The 25205-nt window shown below is 53.9% G+C and overlaps 1 protein-coding gene across 1 annotated transcript in view; it reads right to left on the bottom strand.

Annotated features, from left to right (window-relative positions):
- LOC147092807 (uncharacterized) overlaps positions 1-3707 on the bottom strand; it is a 76367-nt gene extending 72660 nt beyond the window's left edge. The window contains exons 1-2 of the mRNA XM_085975691.1: positions 3411-3707; positions 2559-3055 (exon numbers count right to left, since the gene is read on the bottom strand). Coding sequence (XP_085831817.1) covers positions 2559-3055; positions 3411-3707 — 794 coding nt within the window. The remainder of the gene's footprint in view (positions 1-2558; positions 3056-3410) is intronic.
- Between the last annotated feature and the right edge of the window lie 21498 nt (positions 3708-25205).

Genomic DNA, 25205 nt, shown 5'->3' with positions numbered 1-25205 from the left:
GGGATCGCACACACCCCCGTACAAAGGGGGATCGCACACACCCCCGTACAAAGGGGGATCGCACACCCCCCCGTACAAAGGGGGAATCGCACACCCCCCGTACAAAGGGGGAATCGCACACCCCCCGTACAAAGGGGGAATCGCACACCCCCCGTACAAAGGGGGAATCGCACACCCCCCGTACAAAGGGGGGATCGCACACCCCCCGTACAAAGGGGGAATCGCACACCCCCCCGTACAAAGGGGGGATCGCACACCCCCCGTACAAAGGGGGATCGCACACCCCCCGTACAAAGGGGGATCGCACACCCCCCCGTACAAAGAGGGATCGCACACCCCCCGTACAAAGGGGATCGCACACCCCCCGTACAAAGGGGATCGCACACCCCCCGTACAAAGGGGGATCGCACACCCCCCGTACAAAGAGGGATCGCACACCCCCCGTACAAAGGGGATCGCACACCCCCCGTACAAAGGGGATCGCACACCCCCCCGTACAAAGGGGGATCGCCCCCCTGTACAAAGGGGGACCCCCCCCCGTACAAAGGGGGGATCACACCCCCCCGTATAAAGGGGGATTGCACCCCCCCCCGGTATAAAGGGGGATCACCCCCCCCCGTAGAAAGGGGGATCACACACCCCCCGTATAAAGGGGATCGCGCACCCCTGTACAAAGGGGGATGGAGCCCCCCCCCTACAAAGGGGGATCGTGCCCCCCCTACAAAGGGGGATCGCGCCCCCCCTACAAAGGGGGATCGCGCCCCCCCCCGTATAAAGGGGGATCGCGCCCCCCCCCGTATAAAGGGGGATCGCACCCCCGTATAAAGGGGGGATCGCCCCCCCCGTATAAAGGGGGATCGCCCCCCCCCCCCGTACAAAGGGGGATCGCACCCCCCCCCGTACAAAGGGGGATCGCACCCCCCCCCGTACAAAGGGGGATCGCACCCCCCCCGTACAAAGGGGGATCGCCCCCCCCGTATAAAGGGGGATCGCCCCCCTGTACAAAGGGGGGACCCCCCCCCGTACAAAGGGGGATCGCCCCCCCCGTATAAAGGGGGATCACCCCCCCCCGTATAAAGGGGGATCACCCCCCCCGTATAAAGGGGATCACACACCCCCGTATAAAGGGGATCACCCCCCCCCCCGTATAAAGGGGGATCACCCCCCCCCGTATAAAGGGGGATCACCCCCCCCCGTATAAAGGGGGATCACCCCCCCCGTATAAAGGGGATCACACACCCCCGTATAAAGGGGATCACCCCCCCCCCCGTATAAAGGGGGATCACCCCCCCCCCGTATAAAGGGGGATCACCCCCCCCCCGTATAAAGGGGATCACACACCCCCGTATAAAGGGGATCACCCCCCCCCCCGTATAAAGGGGGATCACCCCCCCCCCGTATAAAGGGGGATCACCCCCCCCGTATAAAGGGGGATCACCCCCCCCCGTATAAAGGGGGATCACCCCCCCCCCGTATAAAGGGGGATCACCCCCCCCCCGTATAAAGGGGGATCACACCATCCCCCCCCCGTATAAAGGGGGATCACACCCCCCCCGTATAAAGGGGGATCACACCCCCCCCTCCGTATAAAGGGGGGATCACCCCCCCCCCCCCGTATAAAGGGGATCACACACCCCCGTATAAAGGGGATCACACCCCCCCCCGTATAAAGGGGGATCACACCCCCCCCGTATAAAGGGGGATCACACCCCCCCCCGTATAAAGGGGGATCACACCCCCCCCCGTATAAAGGGGGATCACACCCCCCCCCGTATAAAGGGGGATCACACCCCCCCCCCGTATAAAGAGGGGGATCACACCCCCCCCCGTATAAAGGGGGATCACACCCCCCCCCGTATAAAGGGGGATCACACCCCCCCCCGTATAAAGGGGGATCACACCCCCCCCGTATAAAGGGGGATCACACCCCCCCCCGTATAAAGGGGGATCACCCCCCCCCGTATAAAGGGGGATCACCCCCCCCGTATAAAGGGGGATCACACCCCCCCCCCCCGTATAAAGGGGGATCACCCCCCCCCCCGTATAAAGGGGGATCACCCCCCCCCGTATAAAGGGGGATCACACCCCCCGTATAAAGGGGGATCACACCCCCCCCCGTATAAAGGGGGATCACACCCCCCCCCCGTATAAAGGGGGATCACACACCCCCCGTATAAAGGGGGATCACCCCCCCCCCGTATAAAGGGGGATCACCCCCCCCCCGTATAAAGGGGGATCACACCCCCCCCCGTATAAAGGGGGATCACCCCCCCCCTATAAAGGGGGATCACACCCCCCCCCGTATAAAGGGGGATCACACCTCCCCCCCGTATAAAGGGGGATCACACACCCCCCCCGTATAAAGGGGGATCACCCCCCCCCTATAAAGGGGGATCACCCCCCCCCTATAAAGGGGGATCACACCCCCCCCCTATAAAGGGGGATCACACCCCCCCCTATAAAGGGGGATCACACCCCCCCCCCCGTATAAAGGGGGATCCCACCCCCCGTACAAAGGGGGATCACACACCCTCTCCCCATTCCCCCCTGTTACCCACTGGAAGCCCAGGCCCCGGAGGTGTTGGCCGATCAGCCGGATCACGTCCTCGTCGGCCCGGGACAGGCGCTTCTTCTTGCGGCCGGCGGCGGTGCTGCTGGTGCTGGTGTTGGCGGCGGGTCCGAGTCCGGGCCCAGGGTGAGACTGGCTGCCCCCCGGGCCGGGGTGAGGCAGCTGTCCGTTGTGTGCGGCGGTGCTGACGGGTGGGGAGGAGGAGGAGGAGGAGGCCGTCTGTGGTGGTGGTGCGGCCGGGGGCCCCGTTGGTGCTGGGGGCCGGGGCGGCCTGCTGCTGCTGCTGCATGGTGGAGGCGGTGAGGCGGCGGCGACGGCGGGGCCCGGGCCCGCTGGCCGACACTCGCTGCTTCTTCCTGGGCGGCGGAGACGACGCTCCACCGGGCTCCGAGTCCGACGAAGAGGCCAGAGTGCTGGGCTGGGCGAGGCGGTGGCGGCGGTCGGGAGAGGCCGCGGGTCCGCAGCTCCCGGACTGGGCCTGGGCGCCTGGCGTCATCAAAACAACGCGCTGGCGTCACCGCGTCCGCCGACGTCACCCGCCCCCGCAACCCCCCCTCCGCAAACCCCCCCTCCCACGATGACGTCACTGAAAGCTGCAGCTGCAGTGACGTCACGCGGTTTTCCTCTGATGTCACCGCGTCCCCCTCCCCCCCAAGTCACAGGAACGCAGTTTTCCACAGATGTCACAGCGTCCCTCGACCGTCACGGACACACGCTCCTCCTGTGATGTCACCACGCCCCTTGACGTCACAGACACACGCTAGTCCTGTGATGTCACCGCGCCCGGGGATGTCACAGACACACGCTCTTGCTGTGATGTCACCGCGCCCCTCGACCTCACGGACACACGCTCCTCCTGTGATGTCACCGCGCCCGGAGATGTCACAGACACACGCTCCTCCTGTGATGTCACCGTGCCCAATGATGTCACAGACACACGCTCCTCCTGTGGCGTCACCATGCCCAATGATGTCACAGACACACGCTCCTCCTGTGATGTCACCACACCCAATGATGTCACAGACACACGCTCCTCCTGTGGCGTCACCATGTCCAATGATGTTACAGACACACGCTCCTCCTGTGATGTCACTATGCCCAATGATGTCACAGACACACGCTCCTTCTGTGATGTCATCGTGCCCAATGATGTTACAGACACACACTCTTCCTGTGCTGTCACCACGCCCAATGATGTTACAGACACACGCTCCTCCTGTGATGTCACCGTGCCCAATGATGTTACAGACACACACTCCTCCTGTGATGTCACCGTGCCCAATGACATTACAGACACACGCTCCTCCTGTGATATCACCATGCCCAATGATGTCACTGACACACGCTCCTCCTGTGGTGTCACCGTGCTCAATGATGTCACAGACACACGCTCCTCCTGTGATGTCACCATGCCCAATGATGTCACAGACACACGCTCCTCCTGTGATGTCATCGTGCCCAGTGATGTTACAGACACACGCTCCTCCTGTGCTGTCACCACGCCCAATGATGTTACAGACACATGCTCCTCCTGTGATGTCACCATGCCCAATGATGTTACAGGCACACACTCCTCCTGTGATGTCACCGTGCCCAATGACATTACAGACACACGCTCTTCCTGTGATATCACCATGCCCAATGATGTCACAGACACACGCTCCTCCTGTGGTGTCACCGTGCTCAATGATGTCACAGACACACGCTCCTCCTGTGATGTCACCGTGCCCAATGATGTTACAGACACACACTCCTCCTGTGATGTCACCATGCCCGATGATGTTACAGACACATGCTCCTCCTGTGATGTCACCATGCCCAATAATGTTACAGATACACACTCCTCCTGTGATGGCACCACGCCCAATGATGTTACATACACACGCTCCTCCTGTGATGTCACCATGCCCACTGATGTTACAGGCACACGCTCCTCCTGTGATGTCACCGTGCCCAATGACGTTACAGACACACGCTCCTCCTGTGATGTCACTGTGCCCAATGACTTTACAGATACACACTTCTACTGTGATGTCAGCACTCAATGACGTCACAGAAACATGCTCCTCCTCCTGTGACATCACTCTGTTCGAGGCACCTGGTGACATCACAGAAACAAAGCCCCTTCAAATAGTGGAAGAGGGGATGCAATCTCTCACACTCCACATATATATGCAACACGGACACATCCAGGCTGCAAGGCAAATGAATAAAAGGCTCAGACTGGATGGCCGGACTCCGGGCAACCAGACTCCAGGCAACCGGTCCCAGGGCAACTAATCTCTGGGCAACCACACTCCGGGCAACCACACTCCGGGTGACCAGGCTCCAGGAAACCACACTCCGGGCAACCAGACTCCAGGAAACCACACTCCGGGCAACCACACTCCGGGAAACCAGACTCCGGGCAACCAGACTCCGGGCAACCAGTCTCCAGGCAACCACTCGTCGCACGGCGTCATCGGCAAACCAGACTCCAGGCAACCAGTCTCTGGGCAACCATACTCCGGGCAACCAGACTCCGGGAAACCAGACTCCGGGCAACCAGTCTCCAGGCAACCACTCGTCACACAGCGTCACCAGGCAACCAGTCACCAGGCAACCAGCCTCCGAGCACCACTCGTCGCACAGCATCACCGGGTAACCAGTCTCAGGGCAACCATTCGTCGCACAGCTTCACCGGGCAACCATACTCCGGGCAACCAGACTCCGGGAAACCAGACTCCGGGCAACCAGTCTCCAGGCAACCACTCATCGCACAGCGTCATCGGCCAACCAGTCACCGGGCAACAAACCTCCGGGCAAACCACTCGTCGCACCAACCAACTACTGGGGAACAAGACATCACACAGCGTCACCAAACAACCAGTTACCGGGCAACCAGTCACTTTGCAAGCAGTCACCGGCAACCAATCTCCGCAGAACCAGTCATCGTACAGCAGGGAACATCTACCATCCACTCCATTCTCTAACACAAACAATCACCCTGCACCCACCTCACCCAGCACCCACCTCACCCAGCACCCATCTCACCCAGAACCCACCTCACCCAGCACCTACCTCACCCAGCACCTACCTCACCCAGCACCCATCTCACCCAGCACCCACCTCAACCAGCACCCACCTCACCCTACACCCACCTCACCCTTCACCCACCTCACCCTACACCCACCTCACCCAGCACCCACCTCACCCTACACCCACCTCACCCTACACCCACCTCACCCTACACCCACCTCACCCTACACCCACCTCACCCTACACCCACCCCACCCTACACCCACCTCACCCAGCACCCACCTCACCCAGCACCCACTTCACCCAGCACCCACTTCACCCAGCACCCACCTCACCCTGCACCCATCTCACCCAGCACCCACCTCACCCTGCACCCACCTCACCCAGCACCCACCTCACCCAGCACCCACCTCACCCTGCACCCACCTCACCCTGCACCCATCTCACCCTGCACCCATCTCACCCAGCACCCACCTCACCCAGCACCCACCTCAACCTGCACCCACCTCACCCTGCACCTACCTCACCCTGCACCCACCTCAGCCTGCACCCATCTCACCCAGCACCCGTCTCACCCAGCACCCACCTCACCCAGCACCCACCTCACCCAGCACCCACCTCACCCTGCACCCACCTCACCCTGCACCCGTCTCACCCAGCACCCACCTCACCCAGCACCCACCTCATCCTGCACCCACCTCACCCTGCACCCATCTCACCCAGCACTCGTCTCACCCAGCACCCACCTCACCCAGCACCCACCTCACCCTGCACCCACCTCACCCTGCACCCATCTCACCCTGCACCCACCTCACCCAGTGCCCACCTCACCCAGCGCCCACCTCACCCAGCACCCACCTCACCCAGCACCCACCTCACCCAGCACCCACCTCACCCTGCACCCACCTCACCCTGCACCTACCTCACCCAGCACCCACCTCACCCTGCACCCACCTCACCCAGCACCCACCTCACCCAGCTCCCACCTCACCCTGCACCCACCTCACCCTGCACCCACCTCACCCTGCACCCGTCTCACCCAGCACCTACCTCACCCAGCACCCACCTCACCCAGCACCCACCTCACCCTGCACCCACCTCACCCTGCACTCACCTCACCCTGCACTCACCTCACCCTGCACCCGTCTCACCCAGCACCCACCTCACCCTGCACCCACCTCACCCAGCACCCACCTCACCCAGCACCCACCTCACCCTGCACCCACCTCACCCTGCACCTACCTCACCCAGCACCCACCTCACCCTGCACCCACCTCACCCAGCACCCACCTCACCCAGCTCCCACCTCACCCAGCACCCACCTCACCCTGCACCCACCTCACCCTGCACCCACCTCACCCTGCACTCACCTCACCCTGCACTCACCTCACCCTGCACCCGTCTCACCCAGCACCCACCTCACCCTGCACCCACCTCACCCTGCACCCGTCTCACCCAGTACCCGTCTCACCCAGCACCCACCTCACCCAGCACCCATCTCACCCAGCACCCACTTCACCCTGCACCCACCTCACCCAGCACCCACCTCACCCAGCACCCACCTCACCCAGCACCCACCTCAGCCTGCACCCGTCTCACCCAGCACCCACCTCACCCAGCACCCACCTCACCCTGCACCCACCTCACCCTGCACCTACCTCACCCAGCACCCACCTCACCCTGCACCCGTCTCACCCGGCAACAGCTCAGGAGGAGTCCATTCAGCCCCTCGAACCTGTTCCATCATTCAATTCAAGGCTGATCTGCATCTTAACTCCATCCACCCATCTTGGTTCCGTAACCCTTAATAACCTTAACCCCCAAAAATCGATCAATCTCAGTTTTGAAATTTATAGTTGATCGCCAGCTTCAACAGCATTTTTGGGAAAGTTCCAGATTTCCACCACCCTTTGTGTGAAGAAGTGCTTCCTGACATCACCCCTGAACGGCTTGGCTCTAATTTTAATGTTATGGGCTAGAAATTCATTTTAGCCCAGGAATGGGCGGTATAATTAGAAAAGTTGGAGAATTAACTCCAGGCGCTAATGCTTTAGACTGCACGCAAAATTCATGCTCACTGCTCAAAGAAATGATTGGAGCGCTAAATCAAGTCTTAAAACCCAAGCTCATTGACGTTACACTCAAAGGGTGGACCAATATCGGGTGCAGTCCAATCGCAAGTCAAGATTGCTACAGGCTTTTTTCACTTCTTAAAGGGGCGGTTCATTGATGCTGCAGAACCTCATTCTCAGCATTCCCGGCTGTGTAGCTGCTTCAGCAAGCAGAAGCGTGACAAGGAGAAGGATCCAGACGACTGAACCAGGTGTGCTCATGGCAGATCCAAGCCGCAGGGAGAGAGCCCGCAGACTCTCCGATGAAGGATTGGAGGTATTGGTTTTCACTGTGGAGAGACAGGAGGGTGATGCTCTACCTGACAAGTGGCAGGAGGCCCTCACCGCAAGTCTTCCGCACCATGTGGAGGGAGGTAGTGCAGCACGTGTCGGGCAGCACTGTGGTCCCCAGGACCCACACACAGTGCAGGGAGGAATTTAACAACCTCACTTGGGTGGTCAGGGTGAGCGATTGCTTCAACAAATGCTACATACCACCATTTGTACCACAATCTTCACACACTGCCCAAAGCACCACACCCCCAGCACTCACCCACCAATAATCTCTACCTACCAACACTCACACCCACATCTCACACCTTACACACAATGACAGCTATTCAACTATGGCAGGCACATCACCCAAACACATTGCTCAACACTCACTCAGAGATTTGGAGATGTTAGGTGCAATGGCAAGGGTGCCCGAGAGCCTCTCAGCAATGGTAAGGAGCGTGGAGGAGTCCGCCTCCAACATTGCACAAGGCTCTGCGCACACCATGGAGCTCATCATTTCCAGTCTGCAAAGGATGGTGGGCTCCCAGAGAGACCGTGGCAATCCAGAACTGATGCCGCATGTGATGGGCGATCTGGCAGCTTCCATTGCAGCACAGGCGGAAGCAACACAACATCTTAGTGCTATAATGCAGTCTATGCTTGGTGGCATCCAATCTCAGACTGCTGTCATGCAGTCTCAGCTGGATGCTATGCAAGCTCTGACTGCTGCCATCGTGGCTGGGTCTACCACCATTGACCGGAGCTTTCATGGTGTCGCAGCAGGCCAGCAATCTGTGCTCCAGCACATTGCTAGGGATGCTGAGGTGCTGCCCCGGGGGAGTGGCAGAGGGCTAGTGGAGCAGGAACCTGTTGTCCTCTCTCAGGATGACAGCATTCCTGCTCCCATCACTGCCACTCCACCATTGCCCTTGTCGCTGCCTGTCATCCAGCCAGCCCAGACTGCTGCCGCCCATGCTGAGGTGGTGCAGTCTACAGCTGGGCCTTCCAGGCCCAGACCTGGTCGAGGGCGTCCTGCAAGGCCATCTGAAGTCTCCCGCACGGACACCCAGCAGCCTTCCACCAGCCGTGCTGCAGTCACTGGGCCAACACTTCATAGGAGCACTAGAGTAGGCAAAGGCACAGCAACGAGAGGCACTGAAGGATTGCACAAGGGTGAATAGTTAATATTTTTGTTGTAAGTATGTGTTCACTGATTATTGATAAATTTATTAATTCAGTTTGGATTCTTTTGTGGTGTCTCTCATTTCAGCTTTGCGCTATGATATGGCCTGCGACAGGGATGGAATGATAGGGATGTGGTGAGCAATGGGGATCTGGGGTTTAATTTATTCGAACCACAGTCTGATGAGACGGTCACAGACCACCCTTCCAGAAGGCCGATTGAGTGGCTGCCTCCTCCCTCACTCCTGTTCCTCCTCTCCCTCTTCCTCCTCCTGAGGTGGTCCCGCAATCCCTGCTGGCGAGGGCTGGGCCCTCATGATGGCCATGTTGTGGAGCAGGTAGCAGAACACCACGAAATGGGACACCTGCTCAGCCGAGTATTGGAGGGCTCGTCCTGAGCAGTCAAGGCGGCGGAACCGTTGCTTCAGCAGGTTGCTGGTCTGCTCGATGCTGTTCCTGGTGGGCAGGAGTGTTGGGGTTGCGGAGGGAAGTCATGAGCCAGGTGGAGAGCGGATAGCCCTTGTCTCTGACCAAACAGCCACGAGATTGAAATAACAACAGAAAATGCTGGAAAAACTCAGCAGGTCAGGCAACATCCGTGGAGAGAAATTTGAGTTGACGTTTCGGGTCGAACCCTTCTTCAAAACTGGAAAGAAAAGAAAATAGATTGAAGGCAGGGCTGCGATCGGACAAAAGAAGTGAAAGAAACAAAAGAGCTAGACGAGATGGTAATAGGCTGAGATTAGGTGTAAAGTGTACTGGCAGGGCAAGAGATAGCTGCCAGGTGTGAGAGAGAAACAAAAGGAAAGGGGGGGGGGGGAAAGGAGTGGAAAAATTACAAGAAAAAATGTGTAATAGGGGCCGAGGTTATGATCTGAAATTGTTGAACTCGATATTGAGTCCGGAAGGCTGCAAAGTGCCTAATCGGAAGATGAGGTGCTGTTCCTCGAGTTTACGTTGAGCTTCCGTGGAACAATACAAGAGGCCAAGGACGGTGAGGTCCGAGTGGGAATGGAGCGGTGAATTAAAGTGACAGGCGACCGGAAGCTCGGGGTCACCCTTACAGACTGAACGGAGGTGTTCCGCAAAGCAGTCACCCAATCTGCGTTTGGTCTCCCCAATGTAGAGGAGACCGCATCGTGAGCAGCGAATACAGTATACTAGATTGCGAGAAGTACAAGTAAATCGCTGTTTCACCTGGAAGGGGTGTTTGGGGCCCTGGACAGTGGGAAGGGGGGAGGTATAGGGGCAGGTGTTACATCTCCTCCGCTTGCACGGGAAGGTGCCAGGCAAAGGGGAAGGGCTGTTTGGGGTGATAGAGGAGTGGACTAGGGTGTCTCAGAGGGAGCGGTCCCTATGGAATGCTGAAAGGGGAGGGGAGGGAAAGATACGTTTGGTGGTGGGATCACTTTGGAGGTAGCGGAAATGCCGGAGGATGATCCGTTGAATGTGGAGGCTGGTGGGGTGAAAGGTGAGGACAAGAGGAACCCTATCATGGTTCCGGGAGGGAGGGGCAGGGGTGAGGGCAGAAGTGCGGGAGATAGAACTGACACGGTCGAGGGCCGTGTCAACCACGGTAGAGGGGAATCCTCGGCTGCGGAAAAAGGAAGACATGTCTGAAGCACTGGTGTGGAAGGTGGCATCGTCGGAGCAGATACGGCGGAGACGGAGAAACTGGGAGAATGGAATAGAGTCCTTACAGGAAGCAGGGTGGGAGGAAGTGTAGTCCAGGTAGCTGTGGGAGTCAGTGGGCTTGCAGTGAATATTGGTCGATAACCTATCCCCAGAGATGGAGACGGAGAAGTCGAGGAAGGGAAGGGAAGAGTCAGAGATGGACCATGTGAAGGTGAGGGAAGGGTGGAAATTGGAGGCAAAGTGAATGAAATTGTTAAGTTCGGGGCAAGAGCAGGAAACGGCAGCGATACAGTCATCAATGTATCGGAAAAAGATTGTTCCACATAGCCCACGAAAAGGCAGGCATAGCTAGGACCCATGCGGGTACCCATGGCAACACCTTTGATTTGGAGGAAATGAGTGGAGTTAAAGGAGAAGTTGTTCAATGTGAGAACAAGTTCAGCCAGGCGGAGGAGGGTGGTGGTGGATGGGGACTGGTCGGGCCTCTGTTCAAGGAAGAAGTGGAGCGCCCTCAGGCCATCCTGGTGGGGGATGGAGGTGTAGAGTCCATGGTGAAAAGGAAGCGGTTGGGGCCAGGAAACTGGAAACTGTTAAAGTGGCGGAGGGCGTCCGAAGAGTCGCGGATGTAGGTGGGAAGAGACTGGACAAGGGGAGAAAAGATAGAGTCAAGATAGGAAGAGATAAGTTCCATGGGGCAAGAACAGGCTGAAACGATTGGTCTACCAGGGCAGTCCTGTTTGTGGATCTTGGGAAGGAGGTAGAAGCGGGCTGTGCGGGGTTGGGGAACTATGAGGTTGGTGGCAGCGGGGGGAAGATCTCCAAAGGAGATGAGGTCAGTGACAGTCTTGGAAACGGTGGTTTGATGTTCGGTAGTGGGGTTATGGTCCAGGTGGAGGTAGGAGGAGGTGTCGGAGAGTTGGCGTTCAGCTTCCGCTGGGTAGAAGTCAGTACGCCAAACAACAACAGCACCACCCTTGTCAGCGGGTTTAATGACAATGTCAGGGTTGGATCTAAGAGAATGGAGTGCTGCAAGTTCAGAGGGAGGTAGGTTGGAGTGAGTGAGGGGGGCAGAGAAATGGAGACGGCCGATGTCACGGCGGCAGTTAGCGATGAAAAGATCTAGAGAGGGTAAGAGGCCAGGGGGAGGGGTTCAGGTAGAATGGGAATTCTGCAAGCGGGAGAAAGGGTCCAGGTAGAACGGGAATTCTGCAAGCGGGAGAAAGGGTCCAGGTAGAACGGGAATTCTGCAAGCGGGATTGATGTGGTGGCTGGAAGAGTGCTGGCACACCGGTCTGGCGCAGGATGAAGGCATTGTGGCTGCTGCCAGGATAACGGGCATTGATATTGAGGATTAGCCGTCTGTGGTCACACACCAACTGCACATTAAGTGAGTGGTAGCCTTTGTGGTTATGGAAGATCTCAGGATTGTTATGCGGTGCCTGCAAAGCCACGTGGGTGCAGTCAATGGCGCCCTGCACCATGGGGAATCCCGCTATCCTGGCAAAGCCACATGCTCGCTCGTCCTGCTTCTCTCTGGTGATGGGGAAGGAAATGTAATCCCTTCTCCTACTGTAGAGAGCCTCTGTGAACTCCCGGATGCAGCGTTGGACGGCAAACTGCGAGATGTTAGCTATGTCTCCTGTCACAGACTGGAAGGATCCACTGGCGAAGAAATTGAGAGCGATGGTGACCTTGACTGCACTGAGGGAGCCATGGGCGCCCTGATCTGAGGCTGGAGGCCTGGTTGCAGGAGGTGGCAGAGTTCTGTGACCAGTTCCTTGGTGAAGTGGAGCCTTCTCATACACTGCTCCTCACTTAATTGGAGGTAGGCGAAGTGCTCTTGGAATACCCTCGGCGGGTAAGGCCTCCTGTTGAGAGGCCTCATGGCCCTCCTCTTCCTTCTGGCCACATGTTCCAGTCTTACTCGCTGCCTCTGCTTCCTCCACCATAGATCCTGGAGGGTGAGGTCGACTGCCAGTACAGCCCCATTAAGGTAACCAAGTGTAGCAGCTTGATTTTTTTAAAGAATAAATGTAGCTAGTTTTTAGTTCCCACAACACTCCTGATACAAAATAACATTGAAATTACTGAATGAGACTGTTGCACTATGTGAAGCTGACAAGAAAGCACTGAAGCTGCACTCACCTGACTGCTGCGAGTCATTACTGATGATCCCTTTAAATAACGTCCCTGGAGCCGGCTTCCTGGTGCTTCACGCCAGCTCTCCCTGTTGCTGTTCACTCCAGGCGCTAAGGTGGGTGACGGCAGTCAATTTCGCAGATCGGGCAGTCAGTGAGCATCGCACACTCACTGACATCACGATCCACCTGCCGTTGAGGCTCCTGCCAATAACTGTTAGCGGCGGGGGTGGGGGGTGGGGGTGGGAGCAGGATTTGGCATGCGGCGTTGGATTCGCCTCGCCACGGCGATAATGCTCTAGTGCCCCCGTTAGTACCCAGAGGCGCTAAAGTACCAAATTTTTCCCCCAAGGTTCCCTTATTCTGGACTCCCCCACCAGAGGAAATAGTTGCTCTCTATCTTCCCCAGCAAATACTTTAATCATCTTTAACACTTCAATTATGTCATCCCTTAATATTCTCTATTCAAGGGAATATGAGCCAAGCAACCTATCATTAAATTTAACCCAATAGCAAAATATTGTGGAGCTGGAAATCTGAAATAACAACAGAAAACGCTGGAAAAACTCAGCAGGCCAGGCAACATCCGTGGAGAGAGAAACAGAGTTAACGTTTCAGGTCAAAACCCTTCGTCAGAACTGAGGAAAAAAGCAGAAAATGAAACAGATTAAAAAGCAAGTTTGGGGGCTGGGAAATGGGGGAGGGGGTGAAAGACCAAAAGGGAAGGTCTGTGAGAGGTGAAGAGACATTAAGAGATATTCAAGGCGAGACGAGATGGTAATAGGACAGGTAAAGAAACAGACAACGGCGCTAGATGAAGTGTGAAATGCACTGGCAGAGTGAGAGACAGCTGCCATGTGGGAGAGGAAAAAAAAGGAAAAGGCACAAACTCAATAACGAATTCAACAATTTCAGATCATAACCTTGGCCCCTATTATATTTTTATATATTTTTTATCCACACTTTTGGTTTGTGCCTTTTTCTTTTTTTTTCTCTCTCCCACATGGCAGCTGCCTCTCACTCTGCCAGCGCATTTCACACTTCATCTAGAGCCATTGTCTGTCTCTTTACCTGTCCTATTACCATCTCGTCTCGCCTTGAATATCTCTAAATGTCTCTTCACCTCTCATAGACCTTCCCTTTTGTTCTTTCACCCCCTCCCCCATTTCCCAGCCCCCAAACTTGCTTTTTAATCTGTTTCATTTCCTGCTTTTTTCCTCAGTTCTGACGAAGGGCCTTCGACCTGAAACATTGACTCTGTTTCTCTCTCCACGGATGTTGCCTGGCCTGCTGAGTTTTTCCAGCATTTTCTGTTGTTATTAAATTTAACCCTTTTAGCCCCCGGTATTATTCTGGTGAATCTGCGCTGCACCCTCTCCGAGGTCAGTATATCCTTGCTGAGGTGCGGAGCCCAGGACTGAACGCAGTTACTGCAGATGGGCTCGGACCAGAGCTTTATACAACTGGAGCACAACATCTTCCCCTTTGTATTCCAGACCCCTCGAGATAAAGGCCAACATTCCATTAGCTTTAGGATTATTTTGTATCTGTCCACTAGTGATTGCTTGGGCCCCTAAATCTCTCTGCTCCTCCACAGTTCCGAGGTTCTCGCTATTTAGAAAATACTTTGATCGATTGTTAGGTCCAAAATGGATGAGCTTGTGGCAGAGCCACAGAGGGACTCTGAACAACTGTACATAATTCCTTTTAACGATGTGTTAGCTACAGACTAAATATGTACCATTGTATATACTGTTTGTATGTACAGTGCGCGGTCCCTTTAGGAGCGCGGGCAAACGCGATGACGTCATGCCGCTAATCACGTGATCGCCCAAACGCAGGTAAAACGTGATGACGTCATGACGCCATCCACAGGACCGCCCAGGCAGTCCTCGTGGAGCCTCCGACCTGTTAAGACCTGTATTCATAGTTCTCTTGCATCAATCTGTTTAAACTCGTTAGTTTGACATTAAAAACCTTTTTGATTGATTGCCTGCGTCGAACTCAATCTCTAGATAGGAATTTGACCATTCCTACATTGGTGACCCTGACTTTTGTGAACGGATTTTGCAAAAGGAACACAGCATGGAGGCAAACGCTGTTTCGTTGAAGCTGCCGCAGAGCTCGTTTATGGTCAGCCGCTGCGAGTGCCAGGGGACTTCCTGCCAACACCAACGGAGCCATGGTCCGCCTCATGCCAGCTTACCAGTCACCAGGAAGCAGCCAGATGTTTCGCGCCGGTTCCCACATCACATCACGGGTTTCAGGGCTCTCACGTTCCAGCGGAGCTGAAACAAGCCGACTACGTGTTCATCCACCACGATGCTCACCGGGATCCGCTCAAGGCCCCATACACTGGTCCTTTCCACGTGTTAGAGGCAGGAGACAAAACCTTCAAGGTGGATGTCGGTGGTAAACCGGACCACATTTTGGTCGACCGTTTGAAGCCGGCACACCTGGACCTTGACCGTCCCGTCGAGACCGCACAGCCACCGAGACGAGGTCGGCCGCCCACCGTCGTCACGCCAGAACAAGTGCAACCACCCGCCAGACCGCCCGCCGTCCAATAGCTTCCGCTTTGGGAATACAGGAGTCGTTCTGACAGGCTTGTCAGACCCCCTCACCGTTTGACTTTTTCCGTTAAAGACAATTCTGGGGGGGCGCATGTGGCAGAGCCACAGAGGGACTCTGAACAACTGTACATAATTCCCTTTAACGATGTGCTAGCTACAGACTAAATCTGTACCATTGTATATACTGTTTGCATGTACAGTGCGCGGTCCCTTTAAGAGCGCGGGCAAACGCGATGACATCATGCCGCGAATCACGTGATCGCCCAAACGCGGGAAAAACGTGATGACGTCATGACGCCATCCACGGGACCACCCAGGCAGTCCTCGTGGAGCCTCCGACCTGTTAAGACCTGTATTCATAGTTCTCTTGCATCAATCTGTTTAAACTCGTTAGTTTGACATTAAAAACCTTTTTAATTGATTGCCTGTGTCGAACTCAATCTCTAGATAGGATTTTGACCATTCCTACAAGCTCACATTTCCCCACATTGAACTCCATCTGCCACAGTATTGCCACTCACTTAATCTATCAATGTCCCTTTGCAACTTCCTCCTCCCATTATTCTTACTGACTGTGCCACCTAACTTAGCTTCCTCAGCAAACTTGGATATAGGGCTCTCTACTCCTTCATCTAAGTCATTGATAAATATAATGAAAAGCTGAGGCCACAGTGCGGAGCCCTGGGGGGACACCACTAGTCACATCCTGCCAATTGGAGTACAGACCCATTGGGCCGGATTTTCCGATCAGAGGCTTCCTGCGTGCCTCCTGTAACATTTGCATATTGAATTATCATTGGCCCGCAGGCATCCGTAAGGAATACCTATTATATTCATATGTGATCACATGCTGAGTTGTCATTGGCCCGCAGGCATCTGTAAGGAATACCTAATATATTCATATGTGATCACATGCTGAGTTGTCATTGGCCTGCAGGCATCTGTAAGGACTACTATTGTTTTGGAAGACCCAGGGGGTCCTAACTCCAGCTTGTCCACACGGTGCTGTATGAGTAAGTTCACAGACCTGATGCTTCATAAAAGAGTTTAAACTGTAATACTCTGTTGTCCTGCAATTTATTATTTTTGTACAAAGTGTGCAAAACAAGACATGGTGTCAGAAGTGGGATTGAAAATGGACATCACTTACCCCGAATGAATTGGGAACCTTTGAACTTACCTAGAGAATGGTGAAAGTTCAAGCAACACGTGGAGTTGATGTTCTCGGGTCCACTGAAAAGCAAAGGGGAGGAAGAAAGATGCAGCTACCTACTCCTGTGGATCGGAGAAAAAGGGAGAGACATTTTTAACACATGGTCTGTCACCGCGGATGAAGCAATGGTACTGAAAAGTTATTTTGACCATTTTGAAGCATATGTGATGCCCAAGACAAATACGATATTCGCTAGGTACAAGTTTCAGGAGAAAGTACAAGGAGCTAGTGAGTCGTTTGAACAGTTCGTGACTGAGTTAAAACTGCTGGTAAAAGACTGTGTATATGCAGATAAAGATGAGATGGTCAGAGACCGCATCGTGTTTGGAATACATTCAGCTAAAGTGAGAGAGAAACGTTTGAATGTTGGGTCCGGGCTAACGCTATGGACATAGCTAGATCACACGAGATAGCCCAAGCACAGTTGAAAACCATAACCAGCACCACGAGCAGCTCGAGTGAACAGACAGTGCACGCAGTTAATAGACACACACCAAAGAACACTGCCCAGAGAGCGTGTTTCAGAACAGAAAGAACAGAGAGAGTTCTAAAAAATGGGCGACACAGACATAAAACGCTTCAAAAACTGTGGATATTGTGGAAACAACTGGCATGGGGAAAAGGTGCAATGCCCTGCCAAAGGAAGGCAATGTGCTAAATGTGGTAAACGGAACCACTTTGCTAAAGTTTGCAGGACTGTTTTCGGAACATCAGTACACACAGTGAGTGACAGCCAACTGCCAGATAGAGCCAAATGCAGAGGAACTGTTTATTGATTCTGTGTCACGGAAAAAACAGATTTCAGAGACTGAGCAAGCTTTTGCGGATATTGAGATAGGAAAACAGGGCACAGAGCTTAGGTTTAAACTAGACACTGGATCTCAGGTTAATGTAATTCCTCTGAGTGAGTATCACAGCTTGAAGGATGAGTGTGAGCTACAGCCCACCTCACGCAGACTGACCAGCTATGGGGGTGAGCAGCTCATTGTAAAAGGCACATGCGTGATGAAATGCAAGTACAAAGAAAGCGACATGATGTTGGATTTTTACATTGTTGACACTCAAGCACCTCCAGTGCTAGGTCTAAAGGCATGTTTAGACATGGACCTCGTCAAGCTAGTGCTATCATTGACAGCACCAGTTGAGAAGCAGACAGTCATGGAGGAGTTTGCTGACGTTTTCAAAGGAATCGGACTATTCCCAGGTGAATGCACTATTCACCTTGACCCAGCAGCAACCCCTGTGGTTTGCCCACCAAGAAGGATACCCCTTGCTCTACGTAGTCGCCTGAAGGAGGAGCTGCAGAGCATGGAGAATACAGAAATCATCGTCCAGGAAACAGAACCGACAGGGTGGGTCAACGCGTTAGTAATGGTTGAGAAACCACGTACAGGCAAGCTCAGAGTCTGTCTCGATCCCAGAGATTTGAACAAGGCTATAAAACGCCCTCAGTACCCTCTACCAATGCTAGATGACATCACACCCAAGCTAGTGGGAGCATGTTACTTCAGTGTAATGGACGCACGATCAGGATACTGGACTATCAAGCTCACGGAAGAGCCATCTAAGCTAATAACGTTCAACACACCATTTGGACGCTACCGATTTCTGCGTTTACCATTTGGTCTTATCTCAGCTCAGGATGAATTCCAGCGGAAGATCGACAAAACCTATGAAGGCCTCGACGGAGTAGTCGCAATCGTAGATGACATCCTCATCTATTGCAGGAATAGAGAGGAACATGACAGGAACCTCTGTGTGATGTTACAAAGATCACGGGAGAAAGGTATCCGGCTCAACCCCGAGAAAAGCATAATCGGATCCACCGAGATCAGTTATTTCGGGCATCGCCTCTCAACTGATGGCATTAAGCCGGATCCAGAGAAAATCTCCGCCATCAAGAAGATGAAGCCGCTGAAGAACCACGCAGAGCTAGAGACAGTACTAGGCATTTTTAACTACTTAGCCAAGTTTGCCCCGAGCCTCTCCAAAATCAACGCACCCATGCGTCAGTTGCTCAAACAATCCAATGAGTTCCTGTGGGACAAACAACATGACACAACATTTCAGAAAATGAAAGACCTAATCACCAGAGAACCAGAACCGGTTCTTGCCTACTTCGACCCCAACAAAGAGCTCAGACTACAAGTGGACGCGTCAAAGTACGGACTAGGCGCAGTATTACTGCAAGAAGGAAAGCCCATTGGCTACGCTTCCAGATCTCTCTCAGACAGTGAAATCAACTATGCTCAAATCGAGAAAGAGCTATATGCAATTTTGTTTGGATGTAAGCGTTTCCACCAGTAGATCTATGGCCGACAAGTCATTGTGGAATCCGACCAGAAGCCCCTCGAGTCAATCATGAGGAAACCACTAGCTGCAGCCCCAACAAGGCTACAGAGAATGATCCTTCAGCTACAGAAGTACGACTTCACAATCATTCACCGTCCAGGCAAAGACATTCGTGTCGCAGACACGCTCTCCAGAAAGTCACTTAGATACCAGGACAGCAGCCTCAGTGAAGGCATGGATGTGTGTGGTAAACCACTTTTGTCGTTCACTATCGTTACACTATAGTTATCACTGTTATATCGTTACTCTATGGTTATCACTGTTCACACTGTTGTATCACTATACGAGGTCGCCTCTTGTCACGCTGTTATACCTGGGCTGACCACTGCTGACTCTGCCCATGGCTCCACCTACCTGCCCAGGTATAAAGGTGGTCGACTGGCTGGTATTCCTCCTTGTTGGATCCTATCACCCACGAGGGTGGACTCTGTTATTTAGCCAATAAAAACCTATAGTTACTTTCTTAACTTGTCGCTTTTCATTGGACGAATTGATAGGTATATCAATTTTATTGGCTAAATTTTAAAATGTCGACACTTGAGCAGTCAAACGACCAGTCAAACGACCAGCCAAGCGACCAGCCAGATGCCCAGCTACAACAGCCACAGCAGCCAGCCTGGCTGCGAGCCCTCCGACCACCGTACCTGGATCTAAACCCACAGGCAGCAAACTCAGCCCTCGACTTCGAACACTGGCTGAGCTGTTTCGACTCCTACCTGGGAGAATCCGGCGTGCCTCAGAAATCCATGCTAAGAGTTCTGACCGCCCAAGTGAGCCCTAAAGTATTCGCACTCATCCGGGACCTTAAAACATACGAAGCCGCCATCAACCTGCTGAAACAACAGTACCGGAGCCCGGTAAACTCCATGTATGCCAGACACCTCCTAAGATCCCGTCCGCAACAGCCAGGAGAGTCGGTAGATGAATTTTTACGGGCGCTACAAGCACTCGGCAGGGACTGTGACTTTAAAGCGGTATCAGCGGCAGAAAATACTGAAGATAATGTCCGCGATGCCTTCGTGAAAGGCCTGCGGTCCGACTACGCACGGCAAAGACTTCTTGAAGCAAAGGACCTTGACCTGAACACAGCTGCAGCCCTCGCTCGCTCCCTAGAAGTACTACTTTGCACTGCCATTAATGCCACCCCCCATGAACGAATGTTGGTTTTCCCCAGGAAGTCGACTACGGGAACCACACTACCAACCTGGCTGACCTCTCCGGGGCCCATCCTGCTGCGAAAGCACGTGAGGGCCCATAAAACGGACCCCCTGGTCGAGAGGGTGAACCTCCTGCACGCCAACCCTCAGTACGCCTATGTGGCATACCCAGACGGGCGGGAGGACACAGTCTCCTTGCGAGACCTCGCACCCTCGGGCACTCCGGAGACACCACCTTCACCCCCCCCACCCCCCCCCCCGATTCCAGCTCAGGTAGACGGCATGCCGGAACCCCACGAGCCCTCGCCGACCACGCAGACACCAGCATCACCACCGGAGAATGCAACACCGCCGCTGCGACGATTGGAAAGGCTTACGAGGCCTCCGGACAGACTGACATACCAGAACTGGTAGTACACATCACCCCGCCGGACTCAAATCTAAACAAGGGGTGAATGTGGTAAACCACTTTTGTCGTTCACTATCGTTACACTATAGTTATCACTGTTATATCGTTACTCTATGGTTATCACTGTTCACACTGTTGTATCACTATACGAGGTCGCCTCTTGTCACGCTGTTATACCTGAGCTGACCACTGCTGACTCCGCCCATGGCTCCACCTACCTGCCCAGGTATAAAGGTGGTCGACTGGCTGGTATTCCTCCTTGTTGGATCCGATCACCCACGAGGGTGGGCTCTGTTATTTAGCCAATAAAAACCTATAGTTACTTTCTTAACTCGTCGCTTTTCATTGGACGAATTGATAGGTATATCAATGTGCAGGTGCACATGGTGTACAACAGCTTACCTGTGAGTGACTCAAAACTGAAGGAGATCCGAGCAGGAACAGAGAAAGATGCACAACTCACACTGCTGAGCAAAGTCATACATGAAGGATGGCCTGAGGAAAGGAGGAAATGCCCTCAGAGCATATCTGAATTCTGGAACCACAGAGACGAACTGTCACAAATCAACGGAATCATCTTCAAAGGGGAGAAAATCATCATTCCTACCAGTCTCAGAGAAGAGATGTTGACAAAAATTCATGCTGGACATATGGGCATGGAAAAATGCAAACAAAGAGCACGTGACATTATGTTTTGGCCCGGAATGTGCAAACACATTGAGGACATAGTCGGAAAATGTTCCATTTGTCTAGAACGCCGCCCATCAAATGTCAAAGAGCCCATGATACCTCACCGTATCCCAGACAGGCCCTGGCAGGTCGCGGCAACGGATCTGTTCACATGGAACAACGAGGACTACATAGTGACTGTTGATTACTACAGCAGATTTTTTGAACTGGACAAGCGTCACAGCACCACATCTGCAGCTGTGATCCACAAGCTAAAGGCAGCCTTCGCCAGGCATGGCATTGTAGAGACTTTAGTCTCAGACAATGGCCCCCAATACAAATCAAAAGAGTTCGAGTCTTTTGCCAAGGCATGGGATTTCACACATGTCACATCAAGCCCACATTACCCCCAAAGTAATGGCCTTGCTGAAAAAACTGTCCAGATTGCAAAAACACTCATGGACAAAGCCAAAGCGGACAAAAGAGACCCCTACATCAGTCTCCTTGAGTACCGCAACACTCCAGTTGACAACTTCAAGTCACCAGCACAGCTGTTGATGAGCCGCAGACTTCGTTCAATCCTTCCAAGCACCAACCAGCAGCTGCAGCCAGAGGTCATCAGCTGCAAGCAAGTGCATGCAAAACGTGTACAGAGACAGCAACACCAAAAGAGATACTATGACAGGTCAGCTAGACTACTGCCGCCATTGCGCAATGGAGAATCCGTCAGAATCCAGGAGCATGACTACTGGAAGCCAGCAGTCGTCATCCAGCCAGCTGACACTGAGCGATCGTATCACGTCCACACACCAGAAGGACAGGTGTACCGCCGCAATCGCAGGCACCTCCTGAACACCAAGGAACAACACCGTCATTCTGACGAGAGGATCAGTTCAACAGAGTGTGATGAACAGAGCAATACACAAAACACATCATACTTACCTGAACCTAAACCTGAACCTGAATTATTGACCGATTCAAGAGCATGCTCAGTTCCATACCACACAAGGTCAGGACGAGAGGTCAAGCCTAGAATTATCCTTGACTTGTGAACTGTCAAAGGGTGTAGGCGGATCACTGCCCTAAAAAAAAAGCTGTACATCGTTATTGAAACGTTGAGATGTTTTCAGCGCTAGTTAAATGCTGAGTTTACTTATATGTTTATGCTACTGAGAACATTAGGTAGAAGAAAGGTTTAAAAGTAATGCATAACATCTTTCTTTTAAAAGAAAGGGGATATAACATTTGCATATTGATTTATCATTGGCCCGCAGGCATCTGTAAGGAATACCTATTATATTCATATGTGATCACATGCTGAGTTGTCATTGGCCTGCAGGCATCTGTAAGGACTACTATTGTTTTGGAAGACCCAGGGGGTCCTAACTCCAGCTTGTCCCCATTGTACTGTATGAGTAAGTTCACAGACCTGATGCTTCATAAAAGAGTTTAAACTATAATACTCAGTTGTCCTGCAATTTATTATTTTTGTACAAAGTGTGCAAAACAAGACACCTCCGATCTGGAAAAAATCTACGAACTTACCTGCTGGCTCCGTAGGTCCCGAGGCCTCCGATCCTGGGCTTCTCCTGGTGGGCGTCCCTGGGATCACGTGGGCCATGGGGAACCAATCAAAGAAGGGAATTACCCTTCACGCTTTTGACAGTTCTCTACGCTCAGGCCTGTCGAGAGTATAAATGGGGATCACTCAAAAAACACACTAAAACATTAAATACATTTTTTTTTAAATCATGGGCTGGATTTTCAGTTGCTTGCGCCAGCAGTTAGCGCCTTAAGAGAAGTGAATTTCGGGCGCTATGCGTGTAGCGCCCGGGCGCAGCGCAGTTTGCGCCTCGCCCCAAATTAAGTTGGCCGTTAGCGCCGGCGCAAAGTTTAGCGCCCGCCCGGATGCGCGCGCAGAAAATGACGTCACATCCTCGTGCAACGCCCTTTGGCCGCCCCGATTCCAAACTTCAGTCGGACCGCCCCATTGTGCGGCTGGCGGCCGGAGCGTTTGAAAAAAGGAACGCAACACAACCAGCGCGGGCCCCGGGGGGCGCAAATTAAAGGGGACGTACCCTCCAGTATAAAGCCCAACCATTTTTCAGCAAACACTCTTATGCAACGCATTTCTGGACACACAACAAGGAGGATAGCTAACTGGTTTCAAGCAGCAACAGCTCAGGTATTTTTGGACTCAGGCCAGAGCGCTGCAAGTGGCCTTTTGGAAATTTGACTGTTTGCCAGGATTTGATGGGGGTTGCATGGGGTGCCAACGCGGAGCTGCAGCGCCATGTCCGTAGGGCTCGCAGATGCATTGTGAGAGGGGTAGCCCTGGCTAGAGGCAGAGGGGGCTACAGGCGTCGGCCACGTAGGCCTTACCCAGTCAGGCTATACCGCCAGCAGCGCTCCTACCTAAACATGAGTGCCGCGCAATGTGTTAGAAGGCTCCGATTCCGAAAGGAGGTGATTGCAGAGATCTGCCACCTGCTTCGCAGAGATCTGCGTCCAAAGCTCAGGTGCAGGACGTCTCTGTCGGTGGAAGTGAAGGTGACGGTGGCATTGAACTTCTATGCCACCGGCTCCTTCCAATCCGCTGCTGGGGACATAGCAAACATCTCCCAGTACGGCGCGCATCGCTGCATCCGCCAGGTGACCGAAGCACTGTTCAGAAGGAGAAGCCAATTCATCTCCTACCCATGGCCCTGCAGAGCCAGCATCAGCGCGCCTTGGGATTTGCAAGACTCGGGGACTTCCCCTTGGTGCAGGGCGCCATTGACTGTACGCATGTGGCTTTGCGGGCCCCTCTGGAGCATGGCGAGCAGTATCGCAACAGGAAGGGCTACCATTCTCTGAATGTGCAGCTGGTGTGTGACCACAAGCAGCGCATCATGGCTGTCAATGCCAGCTTCCCAGGCAGCAGCCACGATGCGTTTATCCTGCGGCAGAGTACTGTGCATGACATGTTCGAGGCACAGCCTCCCCCAAGAGGATGGCTACTCGGGGACAAAGGCTATCCTTTGTGTACCTGGCTCATGACCCCGCTCGGCGCGCCCAGGACCGCTGCTGAAGAGGCCTACAACGAGAGCCATCAAACCACCCGCAACATCATCGAGCAAACTATTGGGGTCCTCAAGCAGCGGTTCCGCTGCCTTGATCACTCCGGAGGAGCTCTGCAGTATTCGCCGGACCAGGTCTCCCAATTTGTGGTAGTTTGCTGCATGCTACACAACCTGGCTATCCGCAGGACTCAGGCACTGCCACCTGACGTTGGACCAGCACCTCAGGAGGAGGAGCAGGAGGAGCAGGAGGAGGAGGAGGAGGAGGAGCAGGAGTACGTTCCCAGGAGGGAGCGACCAGGGCCAAGGACCGCGCGACGCCACCTTATTACACGTTACTTCTAAGCCCCCTGTCAGGGAATGCCTTGTGGCCATGAGGGAAGATGAATGCAGCCGCTCCGCAAGCCCTCAGCCAGCGAAGCCACCAAACACTAACAAGAACAACCATGGAGACTGTATGAATAAAGATAATTATTTATTACACAAAAATGAAAACCCCTTCCCACATGAATCCCCAAAAACAATCAACGGGCCCCACAAAAAGCCCAACAAACGACTCACTCCCACAAACTGGGGAGGAGTAACTCCACATTTGTACAAACCTGGCCTCAACCTCGGCCTTAACACAAAAAATAAGCCCACGAACCAAACAACCATGGGCAAAAGAAAGATGGCCACCGCCATATAAAACGAAAGCTGGCCACACCCTCTACTGAGTGGCCCGCGAGGGCGAGACCTTGTCCAGCCTTTTGCCTCCCCTGCCCGGCCTGCTGCTCCTTCGCAAGCTCTGCCCAGTGGCTGCTGCGAGGCTGGGGGAAGGCGCCTGAGGCTCAGATGTCCTTCC

The sequence above is a fragment of the Somniosus microcephalus genome, unplaced genomic scaffold, assembly GCF_052327205.1.
Source record: "Somniosus microcephalus isolate GS21.2 unplaced genomic scaffold, FLI_Smic_1.0 unresolved_chr2, whole genome shotgun sequence".
Classification (NCBI taxonomy): Eukaryota; Metazoa; Chordata; class Chondrichthyes; order Squaliformes; family Somniosidae; genus Somniosus; species Somniosus microcephalus.
The sequence above is the reverse complement of the archived record's forward strand: the minus strand, read 5'-3'. Positions and strand labels throughout refer to the sequence as shown.